This window comes from Ambystoma mexicanum, chromosome 4p (assembly GCF_040938575.1).
Source record: "Ambystoma mexicanum isolate Mex_15411 chromosome 4p, UKY_AmexF1_1, whole genome shotgun sequence".
NCBI classification, from domain to species: domain Eukaryota; kingdom Metazoa; phylum Chordata; class Amphibia; order Caudata; family Ambystomatidae; genus Ambystoma; species Ambystoma mexicanum.
Window position 1 is genome coordinate 10,268,763 of NC_090927.1, and position 20,368 is coordinate 10,289,130.

The 20,368-nt window shown below is 46.0% G+C and overlaps 1 protein-coding gene across 1 annotated transcript in view; it reads right to left on the reverse strand.

Annotated features, from left to right (window-relative positions):
- Positions 1 to 20,368, reverse strand: part of LOC138452918 (NACHT, LRR and PYD domains-containing protein 12-like) — a 2,075,892-nt gene that overhangs the window by 1,497,900 nt on the left and 557,624 nt on the right. The window contains exon 2 of the mRNA XM_069605266.1: positions 16,763 to 17,051. Coding sequence (XP_069461367.1) covers positions 16,763 to 17,030 — 268 coding nt within the window. The 5' untranslated portion in view covers positions 17,031 to 17,051. The remainder of the gene's footprint in view (positions 1 to 16,762; positions 17,052 to 20,368) is intronic.

The following is a 20,368-nucleotide window of genomic DNA, read 5'->3' on the forward strand; positions in this document are numbered from 1 at the left end:
CGTCCCATGTGTGTTCTTCCGAATGAATGCGTGCCTGCGTGTGAATGCCTGCGGGGGCCCAGGGGGTCACTCGTGCTCACAACACTGGTGACGAGGAGCGGCGACGATGGTGAATGAGGCATTGCTCCGAACGTTGCAAATTTGGAGATAGTGTCTTTTCATCCTCACACCGTCGTGTACCTACGCATACGTGGATCGCAGCGGTTGTGTTGAGACCCATTGTAAACTACGGTGTATTCCACACGGGTTTAGAGTGGGAAGTGATGGCATAATGGCTGACTCCCAGGAGCAAAAGGAACCAGCCCTCATGTTGCTGCCTGACTTTCAAACTGACATATCGGCAACGCAGGGTCTCCATATAAAAGCCCCTTACAGTAATGTCTTTGCTCCCGCCACTACTAATGAACAACCAGTACCCAAAGCTCTTTCAGCAGTACTCCATAAAAACGGGTTGCATGCTAACACACCGATCACCTCTGCACTCCATGAAAGAAATGCATTGACGTCATTAACAATATGGACCTGACATTAGTCCCACAACGCTGCATCGTTCCCTGCTACAGAGGAATTATTCAATAATCACATTTCTGATATATCTATGTTAGCTCCGGCCATTGAGGCGTAATTGGGGAACCGCATAAGGTTATCACTTGGTCCTTCTACGCAAGCTTCCCAGAGAAGGAGAGGGGTTGAAAATGTCTTCCTATTTATTAAGACCCAAAGCAATGAAAGCCCACTCCTTGCCGCGAATGATAGGAGGTCTGATTTTTGCGGGCATCTCCCCACCGCCAGCTCTCCCACACTGGTGACTAAAAAGAAATATATAAAGCCATAATCCGATCCAAAACATGATCAGGGTGGCATGGCAAGGGATTTAGGGCCTAGCACTTTCATCGCTGATAATGCCCCCGCTGGCTTCTCTGCCTCGCCTCAGCAGGTGTCCTATAAGAGCATGTATGATATATATGCTTTCCCAGTGATTACGCATATTTTGAACTTGCTCGATAAAGGGCAATTCACGAAATGAAATTAGCATTAGCAGACATTCAGGGAAAACTAAATAAATTAGACTGTCTGTTGCATAGGACTCAATTCTAGCACTCTCCTCTGCATCTAAAAAGATGGCTATTCAGGTGTCTAAGCATAGGCAAACATCAGACTGTGTATCTATATAGAAGAACAATATTACATCTTATGCTGAGGTCGTTGCGACTACAGATTCCAAAAATACATGGAATAGTGAAGGCCTTGATAAAAGCTTATCAGAGCCGGATGTAGAAAGTATGGTGGAGGGACTTAATACTCCTCCGCCCTTACTGATCTGCTGGACTTACGGGACAATATTGTTAGCGTACAAGAGGGACGCGGCGATGAAGATGTTGTTTCTGAAACCCAGGAAACTATGGACCGCTGCCTACCAGGCAGAGAAAAACATTTGCTGCTGAGAGCTCAAAAAACATGAGCTTATAGAAAGAAATTGCAAATAGACCTCGATAAAAAATCAAAAAATCAAGCTCCTAAAAAAATCAATGGCCATAGTGCCAATGTAAAAGCCTTATGCAATATCTCCCCATTGAAAAGATAGGGCAACAAACAAAAGTGATCTAAGGGAAGTTCTACCCACAACAAAAAATAATAACCAAGGGAACAACAAGGCAGAACTTACATCTGCTTATGCGTTGAATGCTGAGTTCCCAATAATTATGGGATGGGAAAGCGATCCACTGATAAATGGGACGGATCCTTTAAATAGATCCTATTTGTTAAAAGCCTTCCAAACCATTCCATCGCTTACAACACTTAGATCCAAGGACATTGACTGGATAACATTAGCGATTAATAAGAACAACCGGATGATATATCGTTATAAAACATACATTGTCACGAAATCTATATGGGAGCAAAGATCTGCTCTCATTCATATAGGACTAACTCCCCATATATTTAATTCACTAAAGGAGGCTAATATATTTGTGCAAACTCAACCGCACCCAGAAAAGCCAGTTGCTCCGCAGGTCAAAGAGGGACTACCAATTGGTATCAATGAAGAAATGATAAAACAATTCACAGCATTTGACTCTGCAATTACGGAGCTTACATGGCTCGCACCTCTTTTGAATAATACCACAGCACAAAAAAAGCAGCACCAAAAGTGTAGCGACACTTTATTGATAATTATGTCATGGAACGCATTTGGTTTTAGGAATTTGGTTTTGTTCTCTTTCTTCAGACGACAAACCCGCTATCATGTTACTCCAGGAGATCCTGATGACCTCCACCTTTACTATGGAAGGCTATGATTCGTTTACACAAGCTGCAACAAAAGGCATGGCTGGCAGACCATCAGGAGGCCAAGCTATTACGGTTAATATTGCCCCGAGGGCATACTCTCTCTTGATTTATAATCTTGATGACTTATTAGTTATTGAATTATCCTTCCATGATGAGCTATGGACAACATTTTTAATAATTTGTATTTATTGAAATTGTATGAAACATCCCCTAGCATACATGCTTTCTCAAATAGAAAGTATAATTGAAAAAGCCCTCATGAGAAATGTACAGCTAAAATAGTTCTTGGGGGCAATTTTAATTCAAACTGCAAAGTACCTGCCACATACAACTTTACTAATTACCTGGGACATACAACTTTACTAATTACCTGCCACATACAACTTTACTAATTACCTGGGACATACAACTTTACTAATTACCTGCCACATACAACTTTACTAATTACCTGCCACATACAACTTTACTAATTACCTGGGACATACAACTTTACTAATTACCTGCCACATACAACTTTACTAATTACCTGGGACATACAACTTTACTAATTACCTGCCACATACAACTTTACTAATTACCTGGGACATACAACTTTACTAATTACCTGCCCAATTACCTGGGACATACAACTTTACTAATTATCTGCCACATACAACTTTACTAATTACCTGGGACATACAACTTTACTAATTACCTGCCACATACAACTTTACTAATTACCTGGGACATACAACTTTACTAATTACCTGCCACATACAAATGTATTAATTACCTGCCACATACAACTTTACTAATTACCTGGGACATACAACTTTACTAATTACCTGCCACATACAAATGTATTAATTACCTGCCACATACAACTTTACTAATTACCTGGGACATACAACTTTACTAATTACCTGCCACATACAACTTTACTAATTACCTGGGACATACAACTTTACTAATTACCTGCCACATACAACTTTACTAATTACCTGGGCCATACAACTTTACTAATTACCTGGGACATACAACTTTACTAATTACATGCCACATACAACTTTACTAATTACCTGCCACATACAACTGGATATTTCCTGCCTGTGGCCCAGTTGTCATCATTAACCCCACTTGCGGCAATCACATGGTAATTAAATTGACGGTGATACTGGCCCATGGCAAATTCAGCATGGAAACTAATCTGGCACTGATAGAACCTGACCGCCATAAACCTTCAGTGAGATGGAACCCGCAGCTTTGCCGCAAATTAAACCGTGCAATAAGTCTTGATAGTGCTTTGGTCTTTCAACCTAGCATCATGGCGCAAATATTTCTCATGGTGAGGATAGTAATGTCAAGATTATTAAATTCCATCTCAATATACTCATCAATGAAAAAATAGCTGAACCCAAAGTTGTTAATCATCAACATACTTATAACGTGGTGGTGGCTGGACTAAAAGCAACAAACATTAAACAGATAAGGGCGCTAAAGAAATGTGCCCCGCATTTGTCAATTTTACAAAAATGAAATAAAAATCTTAAAAAATTATTTACCCATTGCTGACAATCAGAGGATGATACAGAACTTGATTAAAATAACTTGAGGCATGTGTGGGCGACTCTGAGAGCCATGACAGGTAAATCACACAATCAGATAGAATTGTCCCTCTGCTGAAGTCTGGACCGAATAACTTATCAAAAAATACAGTATCCCAATCTAGCACACCCATCTTAAACCCTGGAATTTTGCAACCCTAATACTTGGGCCTCTTCATGGTTGTGCAGAGATATTTTATGGGCAATCGCCAAGCTCAAACCCTCTAAATCTGCGGGGCCAGATGGGATTCCGCCTTGGGTCATAAAATCGAATTCAGATTTTTGGGCCACTATTCTTAAATCAAAATTTGACACAATTTGTCAATCGAGAACCATTCCAGCCTCATGGTGTTCAGCAACAATTATTCCTATTTATAAAAAAGGCAACACTTGTATTCCTGACAATTTCAGGCCAATAGCCTTAATGGATGCCTCTTCCAAGGTCTTTTCTTTATTGATTCTGGAAGAGCTCCAAAAACACATCCGGTTTCATGATGTTTTGTTACGATATCAGGTGGGGTTCCATAAGAATATGGGGACTCCATTGAATGCAACCATTTTAACCCATATTTTGCAACAAACCAAACAATCAAATTGTGTTCCAGTCTATATGGCCATACTGGATGTGACAACCACATTTGACACAGTTATGAGAGATTATCTATGGGTATAAATGCTTACCTTGGGAATCCCTGTCCATTTAGTTGCCATAATAGCTATGCTTCACACCAATGCACATTACAGAGTTAGAATAAATAGAGAAGGAGTCCTCACTGATCCCATTTGAAAGTATAGTCCATTGCCTCCAGGGCCAATTCGTATTTAATAGATGTATATAGAGCCTTGACGTCCCATGTTGCTAGTAAGTATGTATCTTGCCACTGAATTTCTTCTACAATTTTAATGGCATCTGTTGTGTCTTTCAGATATGCCTGTATTTTAGGTACTTCAGGTCTTATTATATTATATTGTCAATATATTCCGCTATAGGTTCTGTCGCCCAACCTATGCCACTTACAATAGGCCTTCCTTCTGGGATAGTGTCATATTTCTTGTGAACTTTCGGAAGAAAGTATATGGTTGGAATTGTAGGTTTATTTACCCGTAGGTGTGTCTGCTCTTCATCAGTTATTAGTCCTTGCTGGTGCCAGGCATTAATAAGGCTTGTCAAATCTTGTATTATTTTCGGTATTGGATTTCCTATTAATTTCTCATAACATTCTGGATTTTCCAAGTGGTTCATAGCCATCTTTATGTAATCCACTCTATTCATTATTATAATGTTGCCACCTTTGTCCGCTTCCTTGATAACCAATTGCTGATTTGATTGTAATTTTCTTAGGGCAAGAATTTCATTTGCTGTAAGATTTTTGAGATTAGTCTTGTTTTTTATTTGTGGTATTTTTCTTAAGTGGTATAAATCTTGTGTGACGGCTCTGTAAAATGCGTCCACCATGTTATCTGGTGATAGCTGGGGTGTGAACCTGGATTTGGGTTTCAATTCTTTAATAGAAAAAGGAGTTGGCTGTATTTCTAACTCATGAATGGTTTGATGTATTGGATAGTCTCCTGGTTCTTGTAGGGATCGTAATAGGTGAATACCGCTTAGTTCTAGTTTGTGCAGGAGTTAAAGCGTGCTTTTGCACAGATCACAAGAAGGGTGCGCACGGATAGCAGAGAATTTATTAATACGTTTTTCCATGCCTTGCCCAAATACATAATGACCCAGCTCGTGAGGGATTTTCACGAGAAAAGATCTTTAGACTGGGTCATTGAACAGGCGACCCGGATCTATGAGGTGCAGAAGCCCATAGAAAATAAAAGCAATACCCAGAAAAATCCCAAAACCAACAGCACCCCGGCTGCTGCCAAGGTGGCAGAGGTAAAGGTCACCCCCGTTTTAGATTTGGAGATGGGGGGGCCTAAAAACCTACCTGCACCTAATAATGCTAGGCCCAGAAGGTCCTCAGGCCAGTCACAGAGAGGGAGCCAAGGAGGCAGCCCCACAAATGGGGTCCCTCGCGCTCCTGACTATGTAAGTCCCCGTTACAAGGGTAATCGACCCATCCTGGGTTATGTGTGGACTCCTCCAGCCCAAGGGGGGTCCAGCCAAGCACCTACCCAGGGAACTTCCCTCCTAACTTCCCACCGGAGGGCAGAAATTCTCCAAATCCTGGGCAGAACTTTTTCCCCAGGTATCCACCCAACTTCCAGCCCCAAAATCCTCCACCCTTCTTTCCCCAATTCCCTGAGCCCAGACAACCGAATCCGGGAGAGGGGAGGCCAAGGGTGGAGGGGTATCCAAATCTTCCCAACCAGGGGTACTACCAAAGAAGGGATAGCTACCCTTCCCGGGATCAGCCCAGGGGAGAAAACAGGGCCCCGTATCAGCCTGAGCGGGTTTCCCAGTTAGAGCGCCAGGTTCAAAACATGGCGCGGGATCTGGGTCACATACTGAGGGCTCAGCAGAACCCTCAGATCGGCATGCCGGCGCAGAACGCACCCAACTCTGGACCTGGTGCTCCAGAACAATGACGGGGGCAGCACCCCGATAACACACCGGTTCCCAGGGAGGAGGCACAAAGGGAAGGGGGGTGTAAAGCCTTGGAGGAAGCTTCCTTCCTCACTTGTAAACAGCCCCTGGAAACCCAGGAACCGGAAACAAAATCCCTTGCCCCTGAAAGTCTGCCTCCTAAGGAGCAGAGGGGGGGTAGGAGAAACAAAAGACCCAAACAGACTCAGTTTGAGGAGGAGGTACAGATCTTCCAATTTGAGGGAGAGGGATCCTCAGAGGATCCTGGGAAAAGGATCTTCTCCTTCAGAGAGGGGGGAACTCCTCCCAAAGAAAAATGGGTCCCTAGGGATGCAAATCCAGACTGGGGAGATGTGGAGACTGAGCTACCGCCGCCCACCATCTCATCCCAGAACCAACAGCAAGAAAATCCCCTGGTTCAAACCCATCCTGGTGACTGCCTCCAAAAAGGGGGGGGCGGCCCAGAACCGGAGCCAGGGGAACCCACAATGGCTCTGATCTCCAGTTACCAACTTTTTCATTCAGATTCCCAAGGCTCTCCACAGAATTCTGCCCAAATCTCTTCGCTAGCGATGTCCAAAACCAGAAAGTTAGCCCACCAGTTGTCCAAAAATGTGCATTATCTGTGCCCCCTTGAGGAGAAGGAGGGAAGATACTATGCCCCGGTACAAGTACAGGGGCAGGGTACAATTTTGGCACTGGTGGACACGGGATCTCAAGCTACCCTTCTGTCCAGAAGGGCCTTTGATGAACTGAATGCAGGAAGGGGAGAGAATTACCAAATTCCTCTCACCTCACTTCCTGGACAACTCCAGAACTTTGACGGGAAGGAAATTCCCGTCGAGGGGACGGCAGATTTGGACATTAAAATTGGGCGACACAAGTTGAAATACCCGGTCATAGTTGTGACTCCAGAGGGCACCCCTTGTTTACTAGGGGATGACCTCCTGAGAAGGTTGTCACCCCTAATAGATTGCGTAAACAAGGTCCTCTGGACCCAGACTAGCCGACCAATAAAATTAAAACAGAGTGTCAACCATGTTAGTTTAAACGGCACCTGCCACATGGTTGAACAAAAATCTGACCAAGTAGAATTTCACTTCCAGAATAACCAGATTCCAGATGTGACAGTAATAGCAGTAGGACAACAGACTGGTGATGGGGGGTCCTCTCTATTTCTGAAAATCAACCTTCCTTCCAGTCTAAAGTGGTACTCCACGCTGGAAGGAAACACTCTGAGATTCTATACTAATCCACAATCAGAAACTCCCACTTCTATAGTCCAGAAAGATGTGAAATCAGCTCAGAGCCTGGCTGATATTCAGCAAATTGGAGAGCAGTTGTTCATCCCTGTTCAGTTAAATGGTGGAAAGGACTCTGTTCTCGCTCGAGTGTGTGTGAACAACGGTAAGAGCTTCATCAGCGAAGCCATGTTCCGCCAACTCCCAAAAGATCCAGCCATTCCCACCTTCAAACTGATAGACAAATGGGAAATGGACCTGGAAGCACCTAATTCCAAACATCTCCTGCCAAGCAGGTGTATGCTCAAAATCTCCATTGGCAACAAGAGCATAATCCACAATTGTTGGGTCGTGCGAGACGTCACTGCCACCTTTTACTTAGGCAGTAACATTCTCAATCGCTTTGCCATTAGTTTGGACCTAATAAACTTCAAAGCTTGGTCCCGATTAGCAGATAATCCCATGGGCTTTGATGATCCAGAAAAAGCATTTAGGTCAGCTCAATTGCTACCTTATGCAGTTGAAATTCAGATCAAAGAGGAAGTCACCATCCCAGAAAGGACCCGACAATTCTCCCTGGAAGTGAAAGTTAAAAGAGGACAATATTTGCAAAACCCTGATGCTTACATACATCTAAATGCTTCTCTCCAACAGCAAGGGTTAGGGGTAAACCCAACTCCATTAGTCAACATAGAACATGACACCATTCTAATAGAGGTGGATAACAGCGACTTGAAGAGTATTACTCTAGCCGCAGGCACCATTATTGGAATGGCGGTTGATGACCGACATTTTTCCATAGACTTAGGTAATGAACTGTTAGGGCCAATCCCCAAGGACTGCTTTGATAGTGACAGTGATGACAATACAACACCAGACAGGATATTTACCCGGCATGGGGGGAACTTCCTGGTGTACTCTTCTTGCCCTTATGGTAAGGAAGATGTGACTTGTGACTTCAGAGGGGATGAGGTGATTTTCCAGGTCCATGAGGGCTGCCTTTCCCACCTGAAGCCTCCGGTCCAAATCAGCACTCTGACCAGGGACTTCTCCACCCAGCTGGAGGAGGCCGCTGAAATAGCCAAACCAGAAGTCTTTCCAGGCTTCAGGCAGATGGTGGAAGAGAGAGTCAACCTAGCTGACGCCTGTGTGACTCTGGAACAACAGCAAAAGTTGAAACAAGTTTTCTTGGATTTCCAAGATCTCTTTGCGGTAGACTCATATGACTGTGGTCGCACCGACATCCACACAACAACAATCCCCACGGACCCTGGCATGACTCCAGTGTTTGTGAAGCAATATCGTTTGCCTCTCGCATCAATGGAGTCCCTTACTGAAATAATTGAGAACCTTGAGTCCCGGGGAATAATCCGTCCAGTCCACAGCACCTTCAATAATCCGGTGCTGGGAATATTGAAGCCAAACGGCCAGTGGAGACTCTGCGCTGACCTCAGGGAGCTCAACAAACGGGTCCATACTTCCCGATGGCCTCTGCCCTACATTTACCAAGGGCTGGCCCAGATCCAGGGGTCACAGGTATTCACTGCAATAGACCTGACCAATGGATACTGGACTGTGCCTGTCAGCAGGGAGGACCAATACAAACTGGCTTTTACCTTTGGGGGCCAGCAATACACATGGACCCGGACTCCCTTCGGATACCTCAACTCCGGCAATGAATTCAACATTTTCCTACATAAGGCCATGCCCGACCTGGGTGCGAGGGGTAACCTGGCTTATGTAGATGATGTCCTCATCAAAAGTTCATCTGTGGAGGAACACATAGCGGAGATCCGTTATGTTCTGACGCAGTTGAGGGCCGCCGGAGCAAAACTTTCCTTTCAGAAAGCACAGTGGTGTAGAACCCGTGTTAATTTCTTGGGGCATGAGATTACTCCTCAGGGTCTCTGTCCCCAGGAAAAGAAAGTGGAAGCACTTCAGAAACTGAAAGACCCCACAACTCTGCCGGAACTAAGGAGCCTCCTTGGACTGACTAATTACAGCAGAAAGTTCATTGAGGGCTACGCAGAAATCGCCAGACCCCTGATTCATCTCCTGAAGGGGGGGGTCAAGTGGGAATGGGGTCCAGAACAAGCCGAGGCAGTAAAACAACTCAAGAGAAGCCTCTCACAAGCGCCTTGCCTAGCTTACCCTGTCAGAAACAAGGAGTTCTTCCTGGAGACGGGGTTCTCTAATACGTGCTTGACGGCAGTATTATACCAAAAGCATGACAAGGTCAATAAAGTCATCTCCTATGCGAGCAAAACTTTATCCTCTGTGGAGGAAAAATTCAACGATTGTGAGAAGGCACTCCTGGCAACGGTGTGGGCATTGAAGAATTACCGCCCGTTTATCCAGGGGGAACACATCATAGTGGAGACTCCACACCAGCCTCTGCAATATCTCCAAAGTGATAGAATCCGGGCCGGAAATGTGAGTAATTCCAGAATTACTTCCTGGATTCTGTCAATGCAAGGCTTTCCTGTGGAGGTCAGATATGGCCAAAACAAGAAGAGTCCCCTCGCGCAAGGTCTGGCTGACTTGCATGATTGTGCCAGAGAAAACTGTCTCGAGGACGAAAGTCTAAAAATAAAGGACAACACGGAGGCATACCTTAATTCCCCACACAAAGTCTTTGAAGAGGACAAGTGTGAGGGAATGCCCACTGTCTAAGTGGATGGATGCAATTACCATGTTGAGAACAACGGGGAGAAAGAACTGGTGGCCGGCGTAGGGAATGCATGGGTGAATGAGTCCCCAGAACCCTCCGCTGGATACAAAATTGGTCCCCGAAGTAGTCAGGTGGCAGAATTGATGGCTGTGCATCAGGCCATCCTCACTGCTGTCCAGCATCAACTCCACGAACTGGTCATAATCACAGATTCGGATTATGTACGGAACGGGTTCGTGGAGCACCTGGTTAATTGGAAAACCAGAGGCATGTTATGTGCTAACAACAAACCCTTGAAACATGGGAAGTTGATCCAAAACATTGATGATCTGGTCACCTCGAATGAGATGACCATCTATTGGAAAAAGATCAAGGGTCATTCCAAAGTAGAGGGACCAGACAAAACTGGAAATGACTTAGCTGATCAGCTGGCCAAAACCGGAGCCATCCAAGGGGATCTAATTGAGATTGAGTCCCTGTTGGGGGAAATCCAGGTCACTGCTATCACTAGGTCCCAGACAAATGCTCACAACGACCTTTCAATTGCACAATGGAGTAAGGAGACCCCTGATGCTGATTTGATTACAGCTCAGAAGGGGGATCCAATTATTGGTAAGTTTTACCAACACCTTGAGGACCCTGAGAACTTTCCCCTGACGGATACCGATTACACTGGGAAAGAGGACCTAAGAGTGTTGATGAAATGTCCAAAAATGTTCCGGATCCAAGACGGTTTGTTGGTAAGGAAATCCAAAGCTGGCCACGATCAGTGGGTGGTTCCTACCTCATTCCGAAGCCTGATGTTAAGTCACGCCCATGATGCGGCCACTGGGGGTTTCACACAACATTGGAAATCTTAAGAGAGGTTGCATACTGGCCACACATGGGGCAGGACCTCGACCAATACTCGAAGGGGTGTCTTGTGTGTGCACAATTTCAGCCATCATCCCTCACGCACCGCGCGCCTCTCCAAAAGCGGGGGATGACACTGCCATGGTCAGATTTGCAAATCGACTTTGTAGGCCCTGTGATTCGCTCGTCTAGAGGAAACAAGTACATGTTGACCATTACATGCTTGTTTACCAAGTGGGTGGAATGTCTCCCAGCCTCAAATTGCAAGGCAGAAACTGCAGCTGCCCTGATGATTAACCACATCTTTTCCCGTTTCGGTCTACCACAAGGGATTGAGTCAGACAGGGGTAGCCACTTCACCAGTGAAGTAATGACAAAGAGGTGGGAGATACTGGGGGTCAAAAGGAAGTTGCATATTGCTTACCGGCCAGCTTCTTCTGGGGCAGTAGAGAGATATAACCGAACCATTGTGAGCATATTAAAGAAGTTTGTGGCAGATTCTGGGCCAAGTTGGGATATCCGATTACCTCTGGTCCTAATGGCCATCAGATCTACCCCTTCATCTGCAACCAAAATGTCACCATTTGAGTTGATGACTGGGCACAAGATGGTGCTTCCTCAGCATTTGCTCTACAGGACCCAAGAGCAGACACTGATAAACGCCTCCACAACTCATGAGTATGTGGAGAATTTAAGGAAACACCTTCAACATGCTTTTGCCTATGCTCAGCGGAATCTAGAAAGATCAGCTGATAGCATGAAGACCCACTATGACCTGAAAACTTCCAGGAAGGAATATCAGGTGGGGGACCGGGTCTATTTATACAACTTCCAAAGAAACCAGGCAAAACAGCGAAAATGTTTGCCTACATGGAAGGGACCGTCTGAAATTATCGACAAAATCTCTCCTGTGGCCTACAAGATCCGCATCCCCAAAAGGCGGTTTGGCAGAGGGGGAAGACAAGTGGGTCCACATTAACCAGTTGAAGTGTTGCCATCCCAGGCACACTCTGCAACAACTGGAGGAATCCTCTGGAATCCTAGAGGGTACTGTCTCAGATTAATTCAGTTCTAACTTATAAGATCCTACATATCGCCTATCAAATTCTGAGTTTCTCAATGTGGGTGTTTTTGTTTTTGAATGCAAAAAGAAATGTGCATGTTCATATGTTTTGACTATAAATTTATATGCCACCCACTATATCAATGGTGGGGGAGAAATGTCCATGAATAGGTATTGCCGCTCTTCCTTTGTCGTCCTAGGAGAAAGAAAAGCTGGAGACGGCCAAGGAGGACGATCCGGAGACCGGGAGCAGAGACGCAAGGGGCCCAGGGTACCGCCCAATATTCCCATCAGGACCGGCGAGGAGAACCGATCGATAAGTACCGGATGGAGGAAAAGATGCTGAACTGTGCCATCTATTGGAAGAAGATGAGAAAACATCCCAGGTCTTGCGAGTCCCATCAGTGAAACAGAATGGCCATCGCAAGAGGGGGGCTTGTGGGATGTTTTTACCCATGCATCCGAGCCCTACCTCAAAAACAGTGCAGTACTGGCATTGAAAACATCATGATGGCCAGAGCTTCCCGGAAAATGCCCAGGGAAATGCATGAAGAATAGGCTGCCACCCATTTTTGCCGATGTTATGGGCACAGAAGGGCACTGCCTAAAAACCCCATTGGACTACCCACACAGTAGCCTGAAACCATTGGGAATGGCAATGCTGATTGCCAAAACCAACCTAGAATTGTGGGGAATACATTTTCTTAAATCCCAAAAATGGGTGCATTACCAGTACTCACCACTATCAGAAAGCCGGCATTTTAAAACGACACCAAACTTTCTTTTTTATTTGTGTAAAACTGAATAAATGAACCCAAAGCAGGCCAAAGAAAGACTTACTGAGAGGTGGATAGAATGTAAAGTTATATTCTGAAGTGACTTGAAGGTTATAACAAGACTGGCTTAGCTGTGGATTTCAGCAGTTTAAGTAAATTTGGACTGAAAGACACTAAACATCTAAATGTTTAAAAGAAATGAGTGACCTACTTTGAGTGTCACATAGGTTGCAATTGTTTAAATGTCATAGTTTTAAACTTAGAATCAGCATTCTAGCTGCATATGTAAAAATTGTTAATTTTATTTGAATGCAGAAAACTGGGTAACTAAAAGTGACATTAGCTGGGGCCTGGCTTAAGGAACTGGATTCTGCTTGACAACTTCCCCCCAATTGGAGTGAAACTGGATCCACAGCAGTTCCCAGGACTAGCTGCCTTTTGCTGTTCCCACCAAAAGGGATATGACACTTCCCTGATTGAATTACCTGGGCTCTGCAGGAAATTGAACAAAGCCCTGTCCTGACTCAGGCAAATGTTTTATTGGTGGGAGTCGTAAATGTGGCTTCCTCCTGGAAGGAAAGGGGAGGAGCACTGCCTGTGAGAGCAAGCTGGCTTGGCAGAACTGGAAAAACCAGAAATTCAACCTTGTGCTGGGGGAAACCACACCCCTTTGGGGCCAGAACATAACTCTAAAAAGATGGATCATTCATAGAGCGGACTTGTGAAAATTTTATAAATGATACCATAATTCTTGTGATTTTTCTGCCCACATTTTAAGAGGTTTTTAGAACTGGTGGTATGATCTGGGGGCAAGCTAGCAGTTAAGAGGGTATTACTTAAAATGTATGCATGTTAAAAATCTGACACTTCATCAATTAATGTCCATACTCCTTGCGCACATGTGTGTAAATTTGGGTTAATGTCCGAAATTGCAAAATCAGTTAAAAAGTGCAAATGTTGCCATTTCTGAATGCAAGCCCCCAGGAAGAGCAGATTTGGACAGGGTATATGAAATGTGATGGGTGCATGTAATTTTAAACAAATGTGTACCTGTGCAAATATGCATTTGGGTCAAAATATAGATTGTGTGTAAACTGACCAGGGGAGGATCCTCTGACCCATAAAACCTACAGCATCACCCTGACTCACAGTTCCTTCCCCAATCATGGGAGAGGGGAGAATTGGGCCAATGGCCAGTTGAGAGAGGGGCTGGCTAGTGATGCTGCACACACGCCCACTTTCAAAACACATAAAAGCAGACAGTCAGGACAGATAGGGACATTAATTTCCATCTGCTGCGGGACGCTCTGCCGGAAAATCCATACTTTACCTCCATCAACCTCCAGAGAGACAACATAGAGACTTCAATTTATCCACCTTCAGAGACCCAGACCAGCAGAGAGAGCTGACCCAGACTGCTGTTCGCAGAACCAGAGAGCTGACCCAGACCGCTGTTAGCAGAACCAGAGAGCTGAACCGGAGTCCAGTCCAAAACCTGACCAGATCCATGGCGAGGCCCATTCTATTTCTAAATATATTGTGAGTACATAGCAGAACTGTGCAGAACCAATCTCTTAGTTAAAATAATATAATTCAATCTATTTTAATCTAACCAGAACTGTCTCCTAGAAGTTGTACCTTGTCATTTTGCAAAACTGTCACTTGTCACTTTGAATTTTAACATTCCAAATCCGAAAAAGTACCTTTATTTAATCGCTCATAACTCCGTAACCGTTTGTGCTAGGAACTTGGTTTAACTTTCCTCTGAAAGCTTAGAATCTTACCTTTTCAACGAACCTAGAACCGCATTCCTCCGTATACTCTTGCCGCAATCGTGAAGAACGCACTCGCGAATTTGCCGCGATTTGCAAATTTCTCCACGTGTGAAAACAGCAGCTTCCTTGCTAAAAATTCGTTTGCCTCTTAAGAACCATCCCTGAATCATTGCAAGAGTGAGCCTGGACTAATATTAACTAGATACCACTCACCCTGAACCTCTAGAGGGAATTAAAAGCAATTTAGCATATTTTTCACGTCATTGCCAGCACATATAAAAGCATTTTGGGCCTGTGTTTCAAACTTCTGGAGTCTAAGCTTGCTGGGGTGAACTGAATTACATTTGATTGCATTTCTGAGAACTGTGTGCCTTCCTTCCATTTCCTTGCATTGCATAAAGGGGGGGGAGTGAATTTTCAAAGAAAAGTGATTACATTGTTTTGTTGAAATCATATTGAGTATTTTCTGTACTGCCTTTCATTCAACATTGCATCCATCTGAACGTATATAAAGCATTCTCTACCACCTTATTCATCTGTTCCTATTCACAAGTGTGCTAGTGCTAGACTATCCATTATTGATTACTGATCAGATTAAGTGTGATATCCGATTATTAACTTATTATAAAGTGTGATATATATATATATATTGTTTAAATTCTCAAATAAACCTTTTAACTTGCAAAACAGAACTACTTCTTGGCTCAGTGGGGTCAGGGGGATTCCAACAGAGGGGTGTTATATAGGGGTAGTCATCCAGAACGCATGAACTGGACATAAAGATATATCAATAAGGGTTTCCATTCAGTATCCCAGACTAGGCATTGACTTAGCTGTAGTGCTGGATTGAATCCTCTTACAGTTGGGAGGGGTAAGGCAGGCCAGGGGAAGCGGGCACAGTGATCCATATGATCACTGCGCCGCGCCGTAACTGCCGTCGGCATTTTTGACGTCGCAGTTGCGGGCGGTGCAGTGATCACATAGATCCTGGCAAAAATAGCAGTGCATACAAAATAGCACAGCAAAAATGCTGTGGTTTTCCGCCACAATCATGTAAAGGATGCGGGGGATACCCCTGCAACCCCTGGACCCATTATACCATTTAAGTGGAGCGGGGGAAATCCCCAAAACCCCCGCTCCCCTTAAATGGTATAATGGGGTAAACCTTTACCGGGTCAAAACTGTGCTTGCTGCAGTGCAGGTTAGTGTGCTTGCTGAAGTGCACGTTAGTATGCGTGCTGGAGTGCAGGTTAGTGTGCTTGCTGGAGTGCAGGTTAGTGTGCTTGCTGGAGTGCAGGTTAGTTTGTGTGCTGGAGTGAAGGTTAGTGTGCTTGCTGGAGTGCAGGTTAGTGTGCTTGCTAGAGTGCAGGTTAGTGTGCTTGGTGGAGTGCAGATTAGTGTGCTTGCTGGAGTGCAGGTTAGTATGCAGGTTTGTGTGAATGCTGGAGTGCAGGTTAGTATGCAGGTTTGTGTGCGTGCTGGAGTGCAGGTTAGTATGCAGGTTTGTGTGCATGCTGGAGTGCACGTTATTGTGCTTGCTGGAGTGCGGGTTAGTGTGCAGGTTAGTGTGCTTGGTGGAGTGCAGGTTAATGTGCTTGCTGGAGTGCAGCTTAGTGTGTGTGTGTGTGCTGGAGTGCAGGTTAGTGTGCTTGCTGAAGTGCAGGTTATGGTGCTTGCTGGAGTACAGGTTAGGATGCTTGCTGGAGTACAGGTTAGTGTGCTTGTTGGAGTGCAGGTTAGTGTGCTTGCTGGGTGATAGAAGGCCGTCTGTGGAATTCTGAGTGGTGTTTTCCAGTAGTTGGTGGTCTACTGGAGCCATCTGGCTAGATGAATGCTCTGGGGTTTTAAATCTGTGCACATAACCCTGGCTTACAAGTGTTACCTTTGGAATGTATCAATCTTAAAACACTTTTTTAAATAATCTGTTTAAAATGAACACAGCTCAGATCTGAAACAAGAAATCTTGAGGTACTTACCAAATTGTGATAACAGATCATTTCTGGGAACCAGCTGGAGTAACCTTTCTGTGATCATGAGGGCACGTTTCTCGTTATAGTGCTTGACCATTAATTCTGCGAGCTTCATTGGGTCGGCTTTCTCGAGGTCACTTCCTGGGATATTTGAATTTGGACCGGGGACTTCTTTCAGCAGGAACTTGAAAGTATTGAATTCCTTCTCTAGTAGTTCTCTCATTATAGTCAAGAGAAGACTTCGGCCCATTTGTGGGCTCTCTTCCTGGGCCATGATAAGACCTGAAGGGATGAGCTGAAACATTAAATACAAGAAGATTTATGTGAATAACTGATAAGAGTCAATAATGCGTCATATTGAGTATGGCTCGGTGTCATTGCAGGGAATGACAAACCTCTCACTGCATTAATTCAAGGTTGCATTTCCAACTTAAATCAGGTTAAAGGAGTCAAAGCATCATTAGTTTATTTCCAATCCTATAAATCTGGCGTGCCTGTCATTTGGCCCTCCCCCCTTAAGAGACAGGGAATACCATTCAAATCCTAAATAACCTGAAAGCTTCAAACTGTCTAGAATATTCACGCTCCGCACCGAGCATTCAACCACACCCTGGCTAATATTTCACCACTAGGGATGTCTTGGGCCCACACAATAGCCGCAGGGAATGTCACCTCTTCCAACTCCAGTCACACTACCACATCCACCTGAAAAGATGCCCGCCTAAGTCAGAGAAGTGGAAGCCCGCCCTGCATGGCCAGAGAGGAGTCTGGAACAGGCCAAAGAGGAGCCTGGAACAAGCCAGAGAGGAGCCTGGAACAGGCCAAAGAGGACCCTGGAACAGGCCAAAGAGGAGCCTGGAACAAGCCAGAGAGGAGCCTGGAACAGGCCAATGAGGAGACTGTAACAGGCCAAAGAGGAACCTGGAACAGACCCAAGAGGAGCCTGGAACAGGCCAAAGAAAAGCCTGGAACAGGTCAAAGAGAAGCCTGGAACAGACCAAAGAGGAGTCTGGAACAGGACTACGAGGAACCTGGAACAGGCCAAAGAGGAGTCTTGAACAGGTCAAAGAGGAGTCTGTAACAGGGCAAAAGGAGTCTGGAACAGGCCAAAGAGGAGCCTGGAACAGACCATAGAGGAGTCTGGAACAGACCAAAGAGGAGTCTAGCACAGATCAAAGAAAAGCCTGGAACAGGTCAAAGAGAAGCCTGGAACAAACCAAAGAGGAGTCCGGAACAGGACTATGAGGAGCCTGGAACAGCCCAAAGAGGAGTCTTGAACAGGTCAAAGAGGAGTCTGGAACAGGGCAAAGAGGAGTCTGGAACAGGCCAAAGAGGAGCCTGGAACAGACCATAGAGGAGTCTGGAACAGACCATAGAGGAGTCTGGAACAGACCATAGAGGAGTCTGGGACAGGCCAAAGAGGGTTCTGGAACAGACCATAGAGGAGTCTGGAACAGGCCAAAGAGGAGCCTGGAACAGATCAAAGAGAAGCCTAGACCAGGCCATAGAGGAGTCTGGAACAGACCAAAGAGGTGTCTGGAACAGTGGCAGCTGGTGAATCTTTATTTGGAGAGGTGTAAATATTTCCCACAAATATGCGAGAGCGAACGAACAGAGACGGAGCCCAAGCCAACAAAAAAGGTTTTGGAAGGCGTCAATCCCCAAGAACATTTCTTGAATAATTGGTTAAAATGGTACATTGTACAGCACACTTAAATTAAAATATGGGCTAAAAAGCTAGACAGCTTGCAATTGTTTTTGTAGGGTAACTATTGAAAAATCCAATAAATGCAAGCCACTGACAGTGTACGGAGCATTTTCCAACACACGTTCATGGTGCCTTTGCCCACAATATAGCCAGTATAAAACTATTTTCACGCTGGCTGCACCAATATATACCAGTATTCCTATAAAATAACACACTCATGATTGCTTTGCGCATAATGCCAGTAATTATACTGAAAAAACATGCCCACGCTGGTTCCACCAATATATGTCAGTACCCGCCACTAAGGAACAAAAAGAGATTCCACCATTGGTCATTCTTAGATTTCTTATTCAAAATCTAATTCCACCTAAGGGGGTAATTCATGGAAACCAGCGCACAAGTGGCACACGTGGCTGGCGCACAGCGTGTGCGTGAGGCAGTCTGCGCCAGCCGCGTGCGCCAAAACATATTTAGGCGCACAGCGTATTCATGGATTTCAACATCCATAACCAGCCGTGGTGCAGAGTGGCGCAGCAACCCTGCAGCAGCGTCAGTTATGCCCCCAACCCCGCCCCGTGCGCCATGAACAGCGCACAAATCCAGTACATGGCGCAGAGCCCAGTGGACCAGCATACAGCCCCCCAACCACGAAAACGCGTGTAAAACTCCCAGCGCATGCCCCAGAATACACGTACCCCGCTCGCGCTAGACCAATCGCGTGTAAAACTCCACGCGCACCCCTCAGAATACACGTACCCCGCTCGTGGTAGGCCAATTGTGTGTAAAACTTCCCGCGCACCCCTCAGAATACACGTACCCCGCTCGCGCTAGGCCAATCACGTGTTAAACTCCACACGCACCCCTCCGAATACACGTACCCCGCTTGCGCTAGGCCAATCGCGTGTAAAACTTGCCGCGCACCCCTCGGAATACACGTACCCACTTGCGCTAGGCCAATCGCATGTAAAACTCCACGTGCACCCCTCGGAATACACGTACCCCCTCGCGCTAGGTCAATCGCGCGCAAAACTTCCTGCGCACCCCTCGGAATACACGTACCCAGGCCAATCGCATGTAAAACATGGAAAAAGTCCCCCCTGTAGAGTGGGCTGCACGCGGGGCATAGCCAGGGTGGATGGGTTGCCTGCGGGCCATGGACTGGGGTGAAGGGCTGCCTGCAGGGTATGCCCAGGGTGGATGGGCTGCCTGCGGGCCATGGACTGGGGTGAAGGGCTGACTGCGGGCATGGCCAGGGTGGATGGGCTGCCTGCGGGCCATGGTCTGGGGTGAAGAGCTACCTGCGGGGCATGGCCAGGGTGGATGGGCTGCCTGCGGGCCATGGACTGGGGTGAAGGGCTGCCTGCGGGGCATGGCCAGGGTGGATGGGCTGCCTGCGGGCCATGGATTGTGGTGAAGGGCTGCCTGCGGGGCATGGACAGGGTGGATGGGCTGCCTGCGGGACATGGACTGTGGTGAAGGGCTGCCTGCGGGGCATGGCCAGGGTGGATGGGCTGCCTGTAGGCCATGGACTGGGGTGGAGGGCTGCCTGCGGGTCATGGCCAGGGTGGATGGGCTGCCTGCGGGCCATGAGGAGGGTTGATGGGCAGCCTGCGTGGATTTGGGGGGTACACGTGAAGTTTTACATGCGATTGGCCTGGGTACGTGTATTTCGGGGGTTCGCGTGAAGTTTTACATGCGATTGGCATGGGTACGTGTATTTCGGGGGTGCGCGTGGAGTTTTACATGTGATTGGCCTGGGTATGTGTATTTCAGTGGTGCGCGTGAAGTTTTACATGCGATTGGCCTGGGTACGTGTATTTTGGGGTGCGCGTGAAGTTTTACGTGTGATTGGCCTGGGTATGTGTATTTCGGAGGTGCGCATGAAGTTTTACATGCGATTGGCC